This window comes from Calypte anna, chromosome 3 (genome assembly GCF_003957555.1).
Source record: "Calypte anna isolate BGI_N300 chromosome 3, bCalAnn1_v1.p, whole genome shotgun sequence".
Lineage (NCBI taxonomy): Eukaryota > Metazoa > Chordata > Aves > Apodiformes > Trochilidae > Calypte > Calypte anna.
Window position 1 is genome coordinate 27,245,928 of NC_044246.1, and position 16,690 is coordinate 27,262,617.

The window sequence follows — 16,690 nt, forward strand, 5'->3', positions numbered from 1 at the left end:
GCTACCCAGAGAATATGAACAGTTAGCAAGGTCACAGAAGTCTTGCCATTTTTGCATGAAAGAACTTCTTGTTCTTTTTTTCTTTTTGTTTTGTTTGGTGGGTGGTTTTTTGTTTTCTGAGAGAGGTTCCAAAAAAGATGAGAGAGTTCAATGCTAGGTCCTAGGTAGGGATGTCACCAGAAACAGGGACAATTCACCAAGGGATGGTGTAGAGCAGTGAGGGAATGGCTTCCTTTATTTTTTCTTGCAGATTCGAGATTTCCAGACCTAGGGGAAAAAAATAGTTCATCTTATGATCTCTTCAAGACATTTCAAATAGTACTTTAGGACCACATTTTGCTATCCTCAGCCCTTTATGCACTAATTCAGATACAGGAGAGGTATGAGGACTCTTCTATTCTTCAGACAGTCTGACCATATTGTCCATTAACACTCAGCTATACAGCTTCACATTTTTATACAGCTGAGAATCTGAGCAATTATCTGAACCGCTAGATCTGTATGTTAAAATACTGAGAGTTTTAATTTTTTTTTTAAAACCCAACCACCAAAACTTCAGATATATAGCGACAATGTATTTCTGTTGGTGAAGGGAATTTCTTCACATACAGCTTAGCCTAATTAAGGATAATTCACCCTAAAAAAAAAGGAAAGAAAAAAAGCAGGAGGTGATAATTTGTAATCATAAAAAATATGTGTTCCATTGTTTTATATTTTTCTCCTGAAACCCTTCAACAGTGTCCTGGTTTGGGCCAGACCAGGACAAACAGACACCAAAAGACCAAAGCATTTCAAAGAAGCAGAGTTAACAAACAAAAAAAAATGGTTTCCTGTGGAAACAAAAGAGACAAAGATAGACATAATCATATTTTTTTTCCTTACCAACTGCAATTTCACAGGAAATGACTCAGTTGACACCTAAAAAGCCTGAGCCATTTTGAACGCAATGTATGTCATTTTCAAAGGTCTTGCATCCTTCACCTGCTTTCATCTTCTACCTCAAGAATATCTCCCAGGATGGATGAATATAACTCCATTCAAGTCAACACAACCCAAAAGAGCAGTCAGTACAAACTCGGGGACCTCTGTCCTGTACAGGATACCAAAGCACCCAGTAGAGAGTAAGTTCTGCTTTCTATAAACCCCTGGGATTTCCACAGGGTACATATCTATAACATTATCTGAAAATCTTGCTGAAGTGAAGCATCAGCTAAATTCATGCTGAAGCTACTAAATTCATGATAGTCATCATAAGGTGGATCCAATAAAACCGCTCTAGTGATCTTAAAGAAAACACATAAATGTCTTACAGAGCTATTAAGAATGTCCCACTGTAAAGCAGTTATTAAAAAGCAACAGCTGCAGTTAAGCAAGCACAGAAAATATTTCTATTTGATATCCAAAAAAAAAAAAAAAAAAGAGACTACCTCCCTTCTTCACAGAAGAGCACAAAGTTTTCCTTATTTCAAGCCTGTTTTGGGAACTGGACTTCAGATGACACCTTAGTGTACAAAAAGACAATACAGAATCTTATTTGGAGATGCACATCAACTTTAAAAAAAAAAAAAAAAAAAAGGTTTAAGCTATTCAAGCTAGCAAAAACTTAAATGGTGTGAGGGAAGGATTATCCTCGATTCTCCCCTTGTTTCTACTTTCTCTTGCTTGCAGCTACACCCCTTTGGAGACACAGGTGTCTGCCCTAGCCAGAGCAGAATTCTCCAGAAGGCCATTTGACCTCATCCCATCAGCAACACTGCAAACACCATCAGCCAAACTGTCTGCCTGTTGATACACTTCATATCCTATTCACAGTAATAAACCCTAAGCACTGAATCCAATGTCAGCAGCATAATGCAACAAGGACTAGGATAGAAAGATCAGCATCATCTTCTGGCACCAAGCAACAGATCAAACCTACTGCAGAGCAAAGTGCCAGGGGCCCCAAGTCCTGCAGTGTCTGCACCATGCAGAGACCAAACGCCTCCATGACTCGCTCACCGCTGGGCAAGATCATCACATGCTGCACAGAATAAAGTTTAAAATCCATAACGTAGCCAGAAGATCTACTAATGTTGCACCCAGATATTCCTACAGTTGCCTTTTTAAATTTTTTTAATCTTTGTGCAGATTTAACATCAGACAATCCTTGTGTTCTGTTAATTTTTCTTGCAAATTCAGAGATAATTAAAAATCTTACTTTATGATGAGGTAGCTCTAAGATTAAATAAAGTACTATATCCCCTGGAATGGGAGGTGATCCTTGTGCCCCACAGCACACTTAAACTTGTAATCATTTCATCAGGTGTTCAAATTGGACTGAAAAGCTCTCTACCATTGTAAAAGAGGAGCTTTTCTAACACCAAAGTTCTCTGCAGTAGATTAATTTTTTGGAAAGTGATGTTTTCAGTAATGACCCTCCTTGGCATGAAAAAAACATCTTAAAAGCCTTCACAAACACCCTCCTTTCATGTTTATCCATTGAATCCAGCAACCTCTCTGTTTCACATGCTCAACTAACATCAAAACCAAGCATCTTCTATGGAAACCCAAGAGCAACAGCAACCTCTTCAGTAAACACCATGACACTTCTCCCTTTTCAGCACAAAGCTCACATAAAATAATTTGTTCAAGCATCACTTTTAATGATGTATTTAAAATAATCCAGTGTCAGGCACCTTGCAGATGCATCAGCAGCTTTCTGTGCCTATCATGTGGAGTCTCAAAGCCATCATAAAGGAGATGGGGTGACCAGCATGGTCACATATTAGGAAAGGGAGGCATTCACACACAGAGTGCAATCTCAGATGACCATGTTTTTTCTTTTATATCGGGCTAAAATAGTATGCAATTATGTAACTGAATATCTGTCAAAAGGCCTGCCTAGGACAAGATTAAGTTTGCAAAAAAATAGCTTTTAAAAAACTTTTTTGATCTCAGAAATGCCTGAGTTAGCAAGGTGCTTTTTCTCAAGGCAATTTTGCATATAATGTATTATTGATCTCCTTTCAGATCCTTTAGTCTAAGCAAAATAATGACAAGTCGCTAAGTATGAATAAACTGATCTTCTAAAGTCACAGCCTCCATTGACTTGAGATAATTGAATTACTTCACCATTAACCCAGAAGAGGTGTGGAATACATCAGTAGCTAGAACACAGACTAAAGAGGCTTAGAGTAAAAATGACCACAAAAGCTCATGGAACTTACGGCTATTTTCTGTTCTGCAGAGTGAAATCACATAAAAATATTCTTAGTTAAGAAAATTTAAAGTGTTATTTTATACTACCTGGCTGCAATGGCTTAATTTTCACATCCTTGCATAAACACATGCAATTTATTCATACCTTTTCTCATAATGTTTTACTGAGTTATGTCTTGTGATTTTAATAACATTCCACCCCTGCACTTAATGAAAAAGAAGAAAAAAACAAATAAGCAACAACAGACAATCAAAGAAACCAAACCAACCAACAAAAAGAAATTTTTTTCAGTTCCAGTTGCAGTCTTTCCATGAAACTTTTTCAGTCTAAACACCATTCCAGTAAGAACAAATGGATCCTCCTGTACAATGTTATATAGAGCACTCTAAAAATATGTCCTTACCTTTTCAGCAGCTGCCAAAGAAAAATGCATGGAAATAAACTGCTTTTAAGAGATGAGTAGCACTTTTATTATTTATTTATCTTAACTTCTTCTGGTTAACTTCTTCTTTCTTCACCACCCTCTTTCCTTCCTTTGGGCACTGAAATTAGACTGACTTACGTACAGAGGAGCATCCCCAAAACAGATAAAAGCAAATACACTCAAGGAAGAGCTCTGCTGTAACAACAGCTTTTGCCAAGTTTCTGGTTTTGTTACCACCAACAGTGACAAGCAATAAAAGATAAGCTATTCACTTTTAGTTTTAGGATTAAAACATTTTAATATTTAGCATTAAAAAGAGACTCAGCACAAGAGACTATAAAAGCTAAGTGATATCATCAAAATATGCTCGGTCTTCAAGCTACACTCAGGAAGAGAAGTGGCTTTGAGTTCTACAGCATTTCTTTTTCTGATACTATAGATGTGAAAATGATACTAACCTCAATGTCCCCAGAACTCACACAGAAAATTCTGCTTGTGTCCTGGAAACAAAAGTTTTCTCTTCAGGTCTGAATGAGAAAGAAACCAGCACAGAAAAAAAAAAAAATCTTTTACCCATCTACAAAAAGAAAATTATTTTGCCTCAACCGGAAATCTGGTCTCAGATAATAATTAAACGTTAAAATAGTTTTTGGGTCAGATATCTGAGTTCAGTCTATTGCAGAACCACGAGTGAGAATGAAGTTCAAAATTGCACTGAAGTTATTTTCAAGTCTAGAAATGAAGAGAGGCTGCTCTTGCAGGTTGATCATCTTCCTCTCTCTACCAAATGAACTATATGTACAATGCAGAAGCCCTTCTCTAAGTGTTTTAAGAAATATTATTTTTAGTTAAAATGAAACAAAGCATTGCAATTCTGTTCACAGGACTAAACTAATCACCCTGAAGTTTTCTAACCTCAAGAAGTTAAATAGGTTCAAACACTTCCACCTGTGTATGTCAAGTTTAATCACCTTCTCCAACTGCATCACTGCAAAGAAAGCAGCTGTTAGTGAGGCACAGGGCTAATGCAGCAAAGAGCATTTGGATGGTTTGGGCTTTTAACTAAATGAAAGTCCAGAAATAAGCTGAGGATTGTAACTACCCACAACAACAGATTTACAGCATCACAAAACCAGACTGAGAAACTGGCCTTACTGCCAGTTTTCCCCTAATATTCAACCAAAGCCTTCATTGTCACACTCTTACCTCACTGTATTTTTCCCTCTCGCCCACAAACGTGTGAAGCTGCTGCAATGTTTTACACAAACTAAAAAATACAACCAAGTTACAGCATTTTCTACTTTTGTCTGAACTAACACCATTTGTCCAGCCTTGCCCCAGGCCTCAGGCGTTTGGTGTCTGCTGGGTGGGAGGTGTGCGCGGAGGGCTCAGAGAGGGGCCAAGGGCCAAGCCCAGCAGCCATCCAGAGCCCCCCCTGTGCCCTGCCCACAGGGTGCCCTCACAGCCCAAACAGTACCTCACCAGTCAGGGTCTCCTTCCTTCTTCAGGAGAAGCAGGAAGCAGTGCTGGACATTCGGCTGGGAACGAGGCTGAACATAGGGCTGAAGTCTTCCTCATGGACAATCCCAGAGCAGACATCGCAGGGAGGAGTCCACAGCTGGGTCGGGTCAGGGCAGCTGGGGTCTGCCTGCACTCGGAGGCTGCTGTATGGAACTCACTCATGGCCTTCTTGTAATACAATGCCTGAAACTGGTCACAGGATGGATCCTGAGACCTTACTGTGCAGAATACAACAGGAATGCAGCTCCCCATGCCCCGTGAGCTATGTGTCCATTTGCATGTCCCAGTATGGCATCTAGTTCTTTAAAAACAGCCTCACATGACAGACTCAGATCAATGGTACCTAAGCTACTCCCTTACTCTCATGTCTGTGGGATTGCTATCAAGTGGGTTGGTCATGCCCTGTCTGTATTCACAGAGCTGGATATTCCTGCCTCAGCGTAGGCCTTTGCTCTTGCCCCAAGTAATTTATTTTCTCCTTTGTTCAGACTATTTCTGCAGTTCATCCAAGGCACTCTGAACCTGAACAGACTTTTCTACTGCTTACCTCATCTCTCTGAGGTTGGGATCATCAATAATTTGGGCAATCCGTAAACACAGCATGCACGCATTAAATCCATAAACTGTTAAAAGCGTGTCCCTTAAATTTCGTTGTCCAAATTCTGATTCTGGATGCTGAAAATAACAGCATCTGCTTAGAACTGTAGGAATACATGCTCTTCATGTCTTTCCATCTTTTTTTTTTTCACTCCCTAGACACACATGCCCCGCTCAGAACTTTATTTCAAGCTGTTTCCCACCGACCACAAAAGTCAAGCTATCTGTATGAAAAACACAACCGCGACGACCAACCCACACCCTCTCAGCCCCACGCTTTGGGGCGTTCGACAAAACCATGGCACATCCTCCTCTTCCTCCCCGCCGACTCCGCGCCGTTGCTATGGAAACGGCGCCATCTTGGACGGCGCTGGGGATGCGGCGCCGCCTGACGGCGGCTGAGGCAGCGAGCGCGGCGCTCCCGGTTGCTAGGAGACGCGGAGAGCCCATGGCCGGAGGTATGGCGGCAACAGGGCGGCGGTGGTGCAGATGTGTGCATACGCAGAGCCGTACGTAACGCAAGCTGCGTGCGCAACGCAAGTTGCGCAAGCGCCTCGGGCAGCCGAAGCCGATGCGGGCGGGGCCGCGCGCAGGCGGTGGCGCATGCGCACTGTGAGGAGCTCAGCGGGCGGTGCTTAGGGAGCAGCGGGGAGGGGGCGGTGCTGGTTCTGATACCGGTAACGGTACCGTTGCCGGGCTGGTGGTTGCGGCGTGAGGGGCTCCAAGCGGGAAGATGGACGAATTCCAGTCGGGGGAGGAGGTAATAGAGCGGGGCGGGGGTAGAGCAGCTTCGGGGTTGTCACTGGCTTCTCCGTTCGGGAGGCTGGAGGCCGGAGGAGGGTCTCGGGCGGTACCTGGATCGCTCCAGACCTCCCCGTTAGGTCTCCCTCGGGCGAGCCCGGGGCTGGTGTTATCCTTCTCGCACCTCTATCGTACCCACCCCCTGCCGCCCTCCTCCTCCGGGGGCACACCGGGCGGTGGCGGCGTCTCCGAGCCCTGCGTCCCGGGCAACGGCGGAGGCAGGCCCGGCCTTTGTTCCTGCCGCCCGCCCATCCCAAGAGGTGAGCGGATCCGGGTTCCGGTGGGCCAGCTCCTTGTCTGCATCTTGGGGTGCTGGCTGGGCTCCGCTCCTCGGGTCTCGACCCATCCCTACATCTCTTCCCGAATATGGTCGCTGCAAATCAGTGAGAGAAAAGGTTCGAGGGCATCACCGAGGGGATGCGGCAGTGTGTGAGGTAGAAGGTGTGCCGGTCCGGCTTAGATCGGCGTGAGGAAGACTCGGATAAGCTATTTGTGCACAAAGAAGAGCGTGGGCAGATGGTCTGCATGTTACCCACGCACTGATGAGGCGGCTTTCCGCCCCCTATACCTTCGTGACAGAGATAGAAAGTCGGATAAATAAAAGGTCTTTTTCTTTTTAATCATCATAAATGAGTGCCCAGCAAGTGTTGCTATTGCAGAGGGGCAGTTTATCCGGGCTGTGACAACTTGCTGCATTGTTTTTCGACGGCTGCGTTCTGACTTTGTTAAACAGACAATAGCGAAGCAGTGCATGGGGGGTGAAGGTGTGTCAGGCTTGTGCTGTTCTATAGGCTTTGTCCTGATGTCTGGGACTGGCCTGTGCTTCACACTTAGATACCTTTTGAAAACGGATAATTAAAATACTTGAACATCATTCTTAAAGCTATTTGCAAAAATGTCTTCACAATTAAATATAATACTGCTTTTGTGTTTGTATTTGTTGCCTGGAAACACCCCTTTTAAGCAAGGTATTGGAAACACTGAGGTCTGCTTTCTTTGTGCCAGTTAGTGCGGAGAAAGCACAAAGCTTCTCATTTTTTCCTCATTCCACGTGCTTAATCTCTACTCCCTGGAGCCCAAGGGAAGGCTGAAGGTAGTGGGAAGTCCAGCGAGCTAGATTTCCCCCTTGGTTTCCAAGGGGCAATTTTCTTCTTGTCCAAAACTGAGACTGTCATGACAGCTTTTCCTTGAGCTGTGAATTGATGTTTTGTCCACATCAGTGCCCTGGAGATGTCAGTTTCATGTAACTGTAAGCTCTATCTGCACACCGAGTCCTGGACATTAATGCTTATTGTAAAGTAAGAATATGTGTGTACAGAAGTGCTATGCATATTATTTGTAAGTAGTTTCAAATTAAAATTTCAAAACTTTGATTCAAAAGGCTGGCCAGTATTAGTTTATCTGTTACTTAGCATTCCTAGCAAAGTTAATAGAAATGGGCTGGGTTAAGAGAGTCAAGAGTATGTATGAGCAAATATCTGTGTCGCTTAATTTGCAAGAAATCTAACAGGATAAATTAAGCTTCTAGTGCATGTTCTCAACAAACCTGGAACTCTGTAAACAGAAGAATGTGTCTACTAATTATTAAAATTCTACTTTTTTTCTTTTTTAGACTACTTTTGTTGTTGATGAAGTCAGTAGTATCATTAAAGAGGTAAGAACATTTTCATTTGTTGGTGTAGTGTAGCATGTTATATGCCTTCTGCTAAAAAGCATTCAGTAAAATCTGATAATCGATACATAATAGATTTCTAGGTAAGTGGCAATCAAAGGATAGATAATTACTGTTTTAACCAATGTGCATCCATTAGGTATAAATGATACCTTGCCTTAGTTATATGTTACCAACCCAAATAATTAAAAAAAAATTATGCTTCTTTCTGCCATGTATCCCTAGTAGAATTTCCAGGGGGATGTTGTATCTCAAGCCCTACAGAGATGGATTTTATGTTTCAGTAACATAAATAGGGTTAGGGCTATCTGCATATGTGTGTTATCTTTTGAGATGCTTTTCCTCTGAAATGAGTTCTTGCTTGCTTGAAATGATTTAACTATTCTTGTTGCTAAGAAATATGAATTTCCTGTCTGGAATATACACAGAGAGATTTGTGTCCAGAATTCCCTTTGTAGAGTAGAGTAGTAGAATTTGTTTCATGTTGCAAAAACAATGAATATGATGGTCAGACTGTAAATTGAATATTCATGCTTTGTTACATGCTTCTGTCTCTTCTGAATGCCAAATAATTTTTGTGTCATTTTTAAAGCAATTCCTGTGAGGAAAAAAAATGTAACAACGGAAAACCACGTAACTTTAATGTACTTAATGTTTGTGTTTTAAAGGGGAAACATTCATCATAAGTAAAATGAATTATTTGGCTGAGGGCTTCTGGTGTATTAGTGATCAGCAACTACGTGGGTCTTTTGATTTGGGGTTTTGCTCCCAAAACTGATTCTACTGAAATACCTGAAGTTCATTTCTATAGAAGGATATGTGAATGAGCATTTGTTGTATGCATTTTTTCAGTCTTTTCAGGACAGTTTAACCACAAGACCCTTTCATAATTCTTGTTTCAGGACAGTGGGTTAGGAATTACAAATAAAGAATCAGATTATCAGAAAATGGAGAGGATTGAACCTATGATAATTTTCCCTACACCTGTCTTGAATTCTAACTTGCAACTTTTTTAATAACTGAAAATATTTCCATCAGTCAATGTAGACAAGTTGTATTGAGGATATTTTCTGTGGATATGGGGTCTTGTCTTCAGTGCCTCGTGTTGGAAGGGGTTAGTAAGTTCCTTACAGATGGACAACATGCAGCATATTTTACATTTGTCACCAACAGGCCATAGAGAGTGCAATAGGTGGCAATGCCTACCAGCACAGCAAAGTGAACCAGTGGACAACAAGTGTGGTGGAACAAACGCTCAGCCAGCTCACAAAGCTGGGGAAGCCTTTCAAGTATATTGGTGAGCTGAGCTTTCTCTTTCCTGTTAGAGCTGGAACAGTCACTTAGAGTGATGTGGAGGGGCTGGGGGAGGATCTTAACGGGAACCATGTCTACAAACTGCTCACTAGCATGTACCTAGACTTGTGTGTATGTGTGTATTTATGCTGTTGAGCAACAGTGTAGCTAAATGTTAATTAATTAATGGTAGCGTTAAATTAATAAAAGCTTCTCTACTGACTAACAGTGACCTGTGTGATTATGCAAAAGAATGGTGCTGGGCTACATACAGCAAGCTCTTGCTTCTGGGACAACTCCAGTGATGGTAAGGAACACAACTTCCCAATTTTTCAGCTTGCAACTTTAATACTAGTCCCATTAAGACTAGGCAGCACACTTTTCTTTTTTTCCAAGTACTTTTGGAGTAACAGCACACAGTTTGGTAATTTTTATATTTTCTGTGATGCTAACTGCCATATATAAGAAGATATATATCTGTTGTGACAGCTGCATTCTTAAGATTCTTAATGTTAACAGTTAACAAACGTGCATATAGGGGTGTGTATTTAACAACTGTAACTCTTTTCTGTCTCTGAAACCCTTTTTTTATATTCGTAGGAACCTGCACTGTGAGATGGGAGAATAAGAGTATGTACTGTATTGTCAGTGCCTTTGGACTTGCAATATAATTGCCTTGGAATCATTCATCCTCCTCTTTTCTACTCCAGCACTTGATTCCATCTCTACTTAAACTGTGAATACACTGAACAATTCCTGATTTCAATGTACTTTTTAAAGTAAGTTTTTTTCAAATGTAGAAATGTGAAAACACGCTGTTACATGGTTTATGTTTGTATTCAGTATTGTACCAGTGTTGCCACACTGTCTTAACACTTCAAGAACTTTTCTTCAAGGTGCTAATACTGAAATCTGCTGCAGTGTAAACACTTTCCCTAGATTTCTTTTTTAAGACCAAAATAAATGAGACACCGGCTTTCACACTTTGTACTCTTGGTTAGCATTAAATTATTTGAATTCATAACCATTGGTGTGACTCATTTAAACTTAACTCTTCTGTTATTTAAAAGAAAAAAAAAGGTCCCAATTCTTTTGAATTCTCTTCAAGGTAGTTGAGATACATGCCAGATTATAAAGGTCTTCCATGATTTTGCCACAGTCACTACAGAACTGAAGAAAATGAGAGGATGTTTTTCAGGAAGGAAGTTGGCTACATATTTGGACCTGTTTAATCTGATTGTATGGTATTTAAGTTATGAAATAGTTATTTTTTGTTACTATCTTCATTCAGCAAAGCTAAGAAGCATATCACATTGCAGAAGTGCTCAGCAAGCTATACAGGGTAATCATTCACTACTGCAGCCAGTTACATGTGTTGAGTGGGTCTGGAACTTACCTGCTCCCTTCTTCATTGATATTGCTGATGGTGTGATGAGTTCTCATAGCTGGTGAAACACGATTCTTTCAGAAAGGGGGAGAATACTGCCTCAAGGCAACGTAACCAGGTCCTGCTCTCTGGAGTGAAGCTGCAGAGAAATAACAAGTAAAACGAGTTTTCAGCATAGGACTGGATTTTTTTTTTTGGTTAGCTAATTAAAGAAATGGTAGCATGTTATTATTTCAGACTTCCTCACTGAACTGTTAGAATCAAAGGATGTTAGGGGTTGGAAGGGACCTCTGGAGATCATCAAGTCCAACCCCCTGCCAGAGCAGGATCACCTAGGCCAGGCCACACAGGAAGGCATCCAGGCAGGGTCTGAATGTCTCCCGAGAAGGACACTACACAGCCTCCCCAGGCAGCCTGTGCCAGTGCTCTGTCACCCTCACAGGAAAGAAGCTTCTCCTCCTGTTGAGATGGAACTTCCTATGTTCTAGATTAAACCCATTACTCCTTCTCCTATTACTGGGCACCACTGAAAAGAGATTGGCCTCATCCTCTTGACACCCACACCTCAGATATTGATAGACATTAATAAAAAAGTTGTTATCAAGACACAGCCTACTGGATACCATCTTTATGCAATTAACCAAGTTTAAATATGCACAAGCAAATACACATAGACTGAAAAATGTGTAATATGAACATGGTAAAGCTAGTCATTCACTAGGAGGAAAATAAAACCAAGACAGATACAGTATAAAAACTTTATTATGAACATATTTAACAGTGATTATGCACATTAAGTCTTCCAAGAAACTCAATACCCAACTTTTTCTTGAAGTAAAATAGTTTTTTCCTTCATATTTTGTCTTAGCATGATGTTTTCGGACGTAAATGGGTAATTTGCTGTTAACACACTTCTAGACAGGTAGCATATTTAACACTTGCTCATACACAGTTTCTCAATGCAGCATTTAATTACAGCTTCTCATTAAACAGAGCATTTATCTTACACATTTTTATACCATTTTGGTATACATTTTTCCCATATTTTCATTTTACATATTTACAAACTTCTAAAAAAAATTTACAATAATGCCAAGGTTATTATGGGTATAAGCAAAAGGAAATGGGGAAAAATACTGGACTGAATCCAAAGTTGTCTTTTGGGTCAGAGAAAGAAAACGGAGCTAAATCTTTTCTAGCTGGAATCATCCTTCCATTTTTCACCAGGATTAGTTCCATGTGTCTGCTGCACTGGCTATTCCTGACAGGGGTTAAGCATTAGGCTTCCTGATTCCAGTCATAGCAGAGTTCATGTTGCCATGAGTGGCTCACACCCAAAGACTACTGATTTCTTAAAAGACTCTTGATCACTGCACATATGGAAGCCTTGCAGTTATTTAATTGCTGACATCTCCTTTAGCACAGTAACACTGTGTGCTGTGGGGCCTTCCTGCATACTTTTCTCACTGAATACAGTTCCACTACTGATGAAAATATTTAATTATTTTAGCAGTAATCAAAGGAAAGCCAGGCTAGTTCCTTGTCCAGATTGCTTCTGTTTCACCCCTAGGTTACAGTGCTTTACTCAGGTAAATTTATGGCACCTGCTCCCAGGCTGCTTAAAATCCATGTTGTAGTATTCTTCCTCAGTTACTGTCTCTGCTTTCCAGTTGTGGAAAGAAGAGGAATGACACTGACATTTCTTGCTAGCAAAATTATTTCCTCACCTGCTTCACTGCTTTTGCCTTCTTACTGTGTACTGAATTTGATGTGACAGTGCTTCAACCAAGGTTACCACTACGCTCTAGCACTTATGAAATACAGAAGTATTTTGCATGGCAAACGTTTAAATATAATCTCTAAAAATTAGCAAGGAAATTATTTTCTCACTACTTTCATAGTGAGATACTTACTTCAAGTACATTTCCAATTCTCACCTTTCCTATTTCCACTTTGAATGTAGTGATGTAGAAAAGCCAATGCAAACAAAATACCAAGGAAAATGGGCTGAGAACAGCTTAGAAGAAAAACATCAGCTAAAGTTGATTTTAATCTAAAGATTAAATTTCTTTCTTTAGTTAGTGAAATCCCAAAGCATGACACAGTTCACACTGTGATAAGAAACATCAGTATACTTTGCACATTTGATCTCTTCAAAGTAATTTAGAACAAATTTAGAATTAAACAATATCATACTCAAAGAGATTAAAAAAATATATAAGGATTTTTTAAATCCCTAATTCCTGGACCCACTGTTACTCCAAAAGAAGTCAAAGGGATTTGGGGTATGCAGAGGCTGCCTAGTTGGCTGCCAAGTCTGACTTTGCAAATTCAAACACCTGTAAGAGAGTCATTTGGAGAATGATAAAAATGAGATACAAAGATCATCCCTCATGCTTATTAAAAAAAAAAGTAAAAGAAAGCACTGAAGGTACAGCTTACTACAGTTCACTTGGAAAAAAAAGACACCATTAACTTAAAATATGTCTTTAATGCATTCCTATATGTTTTTTTAAACTGACACAAAGTAATTAAGAAACAAAAGGAAAAAAAGCTCCCCTCCCCAGCAGCTTCCTTGCTGTACCTGCACAGTAGTACTTTGGCTTCTAACACATAAATGATTCCTGGCACAGACAGTTATGAATTTCAAATACAAATTTCGTAGCTTCACATAATTTTAAGAAGTATTTTCTCTTGCACAAACAGAGTATCTTACCACATTTGTATCTAGTAGAGCATTGATTTAATCTGAACAGTTTCATCTACAACAGCAAGGATGCAGCCACGTGAAGTAGTTTGGTCCTCTCCAAGTGAACTGCTGTCCTGTGAAATTTCCCCTTCATGGTCTGGAACAGCGACCAGGAGATTATTGCAACAGGAATGGTCTAGAACAGTTGCTGCATCAAAGCAGAACACATCTAGATTTTCCCCAGTATCATTAAGCAAGTCTAGTAAGGTTTCATTGCACTCTTCTGCTTAAACTAGTTCAGTGATGAGTACAATCCCTAGTATAAGCCAGCACCATTTTCTGTCTAATGCATTAACAATGCTTCTGAGAGTCTTTACTACAGCAGCAGGGCAGAGAAATTCTACAAGAACAAATCACAGTTATGAATCAATGACAAAAAGAAAGGTATTTTTAGACAGGTCAAGTACCTGAAAACAGAAGAAGTTAGAAACAAACAATTTCCACTTAAATAAAGAACTGAACAATGGTGTAGGATTAAACCAACTTTTAAATACAGAAGCAGCAGCATTGTACTAGGAATATGTAATTCCCATAAAACTCTGTTCCAGCAGAGACTGGAATACACAGAATGTGCTAGTGAACAGTTGGTACAGGTGGTAACAGTGATAAAGAAGCTGAGCCATGAACAGAACGTTCTCAAAAGCTAATTCTCATGCACGTTCAATACAGGAGCAACGATGGTTGTTCCTGTGATGTAGATTAATTATCTATGAATACAACTTCAAATAAAATTCTGACATAGAGAAAGCCTCTAAAAATGAAATGTTTGGGAATTGTAATTCTATATGAAACTTTCATACTGTATTTCCTGTAAGTGTAACAATCTCCTCCAGCATACAAAAACCCCAGAAAGAAGAGCACTGGCTTTCTTCTAAGAGATGTTGCTGCCTAAATATTTCAATTTGAAAGGGCTGTTTAAAATAACAAAAAAAGAAACCAAATACTGTTGTGGTGGCAAAGCACATTTTGTAACATATATTATACAAATAATTTTGCACCACTGTGACTATTTTAGTTCATATGAAATAGTCATATGACACAGTCATATGTGTGACTGTTTGCATATATCTCAGGCTGACAAAACTGGTAAACTCATTTAAATTGTCTCTTAAAACATTCTTAAAGAAAACCCTAGATCATTTCACTCCCTGCCTCCAGCTCAGAAGACTAATGCAGAAAATTGGGAAATGAGGCACTTCATACAGCAGTGAACAACATACAACATACAGAGGAGCTAACACAAATGCAAGAGATGAATACCAGTATGCTGTACATAATCCTTAAAATAAAAAACAATCCCCAAAAAAACAAGCATCAAGGAAGCAATTCAAATCAGCATATGATCAGTGACACTTAAATGGAAACACAATTACAGATGTTAGTCCACAGACATCATGCTATCGGCCATTTCCTATGATGGGTAAAAATTTTGGTTTCTTAGTTTTCACCACAACCTTTGAATGTTCTTTTTTTTCAGTTTTAACTTTGTAAACAGTAACAGAAGTAGGATATCCTTCCTGGGAGTCCATGTTCAGATGACAGGAGACTAAGGAAGCCAAGGAAGTTGTCCATCTAGGAAAACTTCAAAATTGGGTGAATTCCAGCTGAGCAAGTCTGTCTACATCAAACTCAATCACTGTCCGATTCCTCTTTATACTTGGCTCTGATAGCTTGGCCATTCTGAAGTGGCATTTCTTCATAGTCACTCCTGTGAAACAGACACTTTTTTCAAATTCTGAACACAGTGTTCAGATAGGAAGTCCAAAACAAACAGAAAAGTTCTAAACTACACAAGGATTAGCACAGATACAAGCTGATACTACCACTACTCACCTAGTTAAACAAAGGTGAGATAATTCAAACAATACATACAGCTGGTCTAACACAAACTAGTTCAGGTTCCTCACTGTTCCAACCACTCCAGTGTCCCTGCTAGGATGTGAGATCATCAAGGGAGACATACTGAGTTTGCTCAGTGATCAGCACAGAGACACCTGACCTTCAGGGTTTTTAAGTGCTGCTATAATTCTCGTATTACATAAACTCACACAAGTTGTCCAGGAAGTTTGGCTAGATTTGATTATTCCTATTTCAGTGAGTGATGGACACTTAATGTGTCATTTATCCTTCTCTGCAGTATTTACATTTGAGCTGCCTCTTTGGAAGTCCCACATAACTCCTGCAATCTTTCCCAGTTTAAAAGGAAATCCATTAATTTCATGTCCCTTCCTGCTTTCACTCCATGACTGACAAGCATTAGAATACTTTCTTACCTGCTTGTGTCAGTGCCATGGCAATCCCTAGCAGAAACCAAAAACCCCCCAAAGCAAAGAAAAAACAGCAAACATACAAGAAAACCCCATGCATTCTCATTACACTTCTGTTTCAGAATTAGGCTATGTTTCTGTTCTTCAGGCTGAATACTTCCACTAAAAACCTACAAAGCCTTCACTTAAGGAATATGGAAAAGAACACTACAAAAATGACACACCAAAAGTAACTCTCATAAGTATTTTATTATCTTACCCATAAATCACATCATCATCTGAATCATTCAGCATAGAAAATGCAGGGTTGTCTTTCAACTGTGATTCTGGAAAATGCAAATGAAGGTTTATTTAGCACATTAAACATAGAAATGTGGGTGGACTTCTAATCCAGCACTGAAGCAACAGACTCATCAACTTGCAAGACTCTCATGACTACAATTCAACAAAACTATATCCAAACAGGAATTCTTTCCTTTAAATTTTTCATCCTTTAGCCACATCGTCATTATATTCTTAAGAGTTAAGGAGATGACAATTATCTCATCTTATTTTTAAACAAGTTTTTAAACTCTCCATGTTGTATAAGTGAATTTTTTTCTCTTGTGCAGTTTTCTATGTCATATTATTTCAATCTGCACAGAGAAGTAACTAAGTCATATTTCATTATTATTAGTCATTATTCAAAAGTTCATATATGTTTAAAAAATGCAGACTTCATTAACTTCCTAGTTATTTCTAAGCTACAAATACAGTAGACCAAAAGTAAAGCATTTGCCA

The 16,690-nt window shown here is 39.7% G+C and overlaps 2 protein-coding genes across 3 annotated transcripts in view; one reads left to right on the forward strand and one right to left on the reverse strand.

Moving 5' to 3' along the window:
- Positions 1 to 6,364: 6,364 nt before the first annotated feature.
- On the forward strand, positions 6,365 to 10,531 carry DYNLT1 (dynein light chain Tctex-type 1). Its single transcript, XM_008496882.2, has 5 exons — positions 6,365 to 6,501; positions 8,155 to 8,196; positions 9,388 to 9,511; positions 9,737 to 9,814; positions 10,108 to 10,531. Exons 1-5 carry the CDS (start codon positions 6,475 to 6,477, stop codon positions 10,176 to 10,178), a joined length of 342 nt encoding a protein of 113 aa, XP_008495104.1. The 5' UTR covers positions 6,365 to 6,474; the 3' UTR covers positions 10,179 to 10,531.
- A 1,107-nt stretch (positions 10,532 to 11,638) lies between these two features.
- The window catches only part of TMEM181 (transmembrane protein 181), a 32,772-nt gene continuing 27,720 nt past the window's right edge, over positions 11,639 to 16,690 (reverse strand). For both annotated transcript variants that reach the window (XM_030448267.1, XM_030448268.1), the window contains exons 16-17: positions 16,170 to 16,236; positions 11,639 to 15,351 (exon numbers count right to left, since the gene is read on the reverse strand). In XM_030448267.1, the coding sequence (XP_030304127.1) occupies positions 15,273 to 15,351; positions 16,170 to 16,236 (146 nt within the window). In that variant the 3' untranslated portion in view covers positions 11,639 to 15,272. The remainder of the gene's footprint in view (positions 15,352 to 16,169; positions 16,237 to 16,690) is intronic.

Coding starts and splice junctions, on each gene's coding strand:
- DYNLT1 (XM_008496882.2), top strand. CDS start 6,475: ATGGACGAATTCCAGTCGGGGGAGGAG. Junction 8,197..9,387: donor TCAGTAGTATCATTAAAGAG/GTAAGAACATTT, acceptor TGTCACCAACAG/GCCATAGAGAGTGCAATAGG. Junction 9,815..10,107: donor CTGGGACAACTCCAGTGATG/GTAAGGAACACA, acceptor TTATATTCGTAG/GAACCTGCACTGTGAGATGG.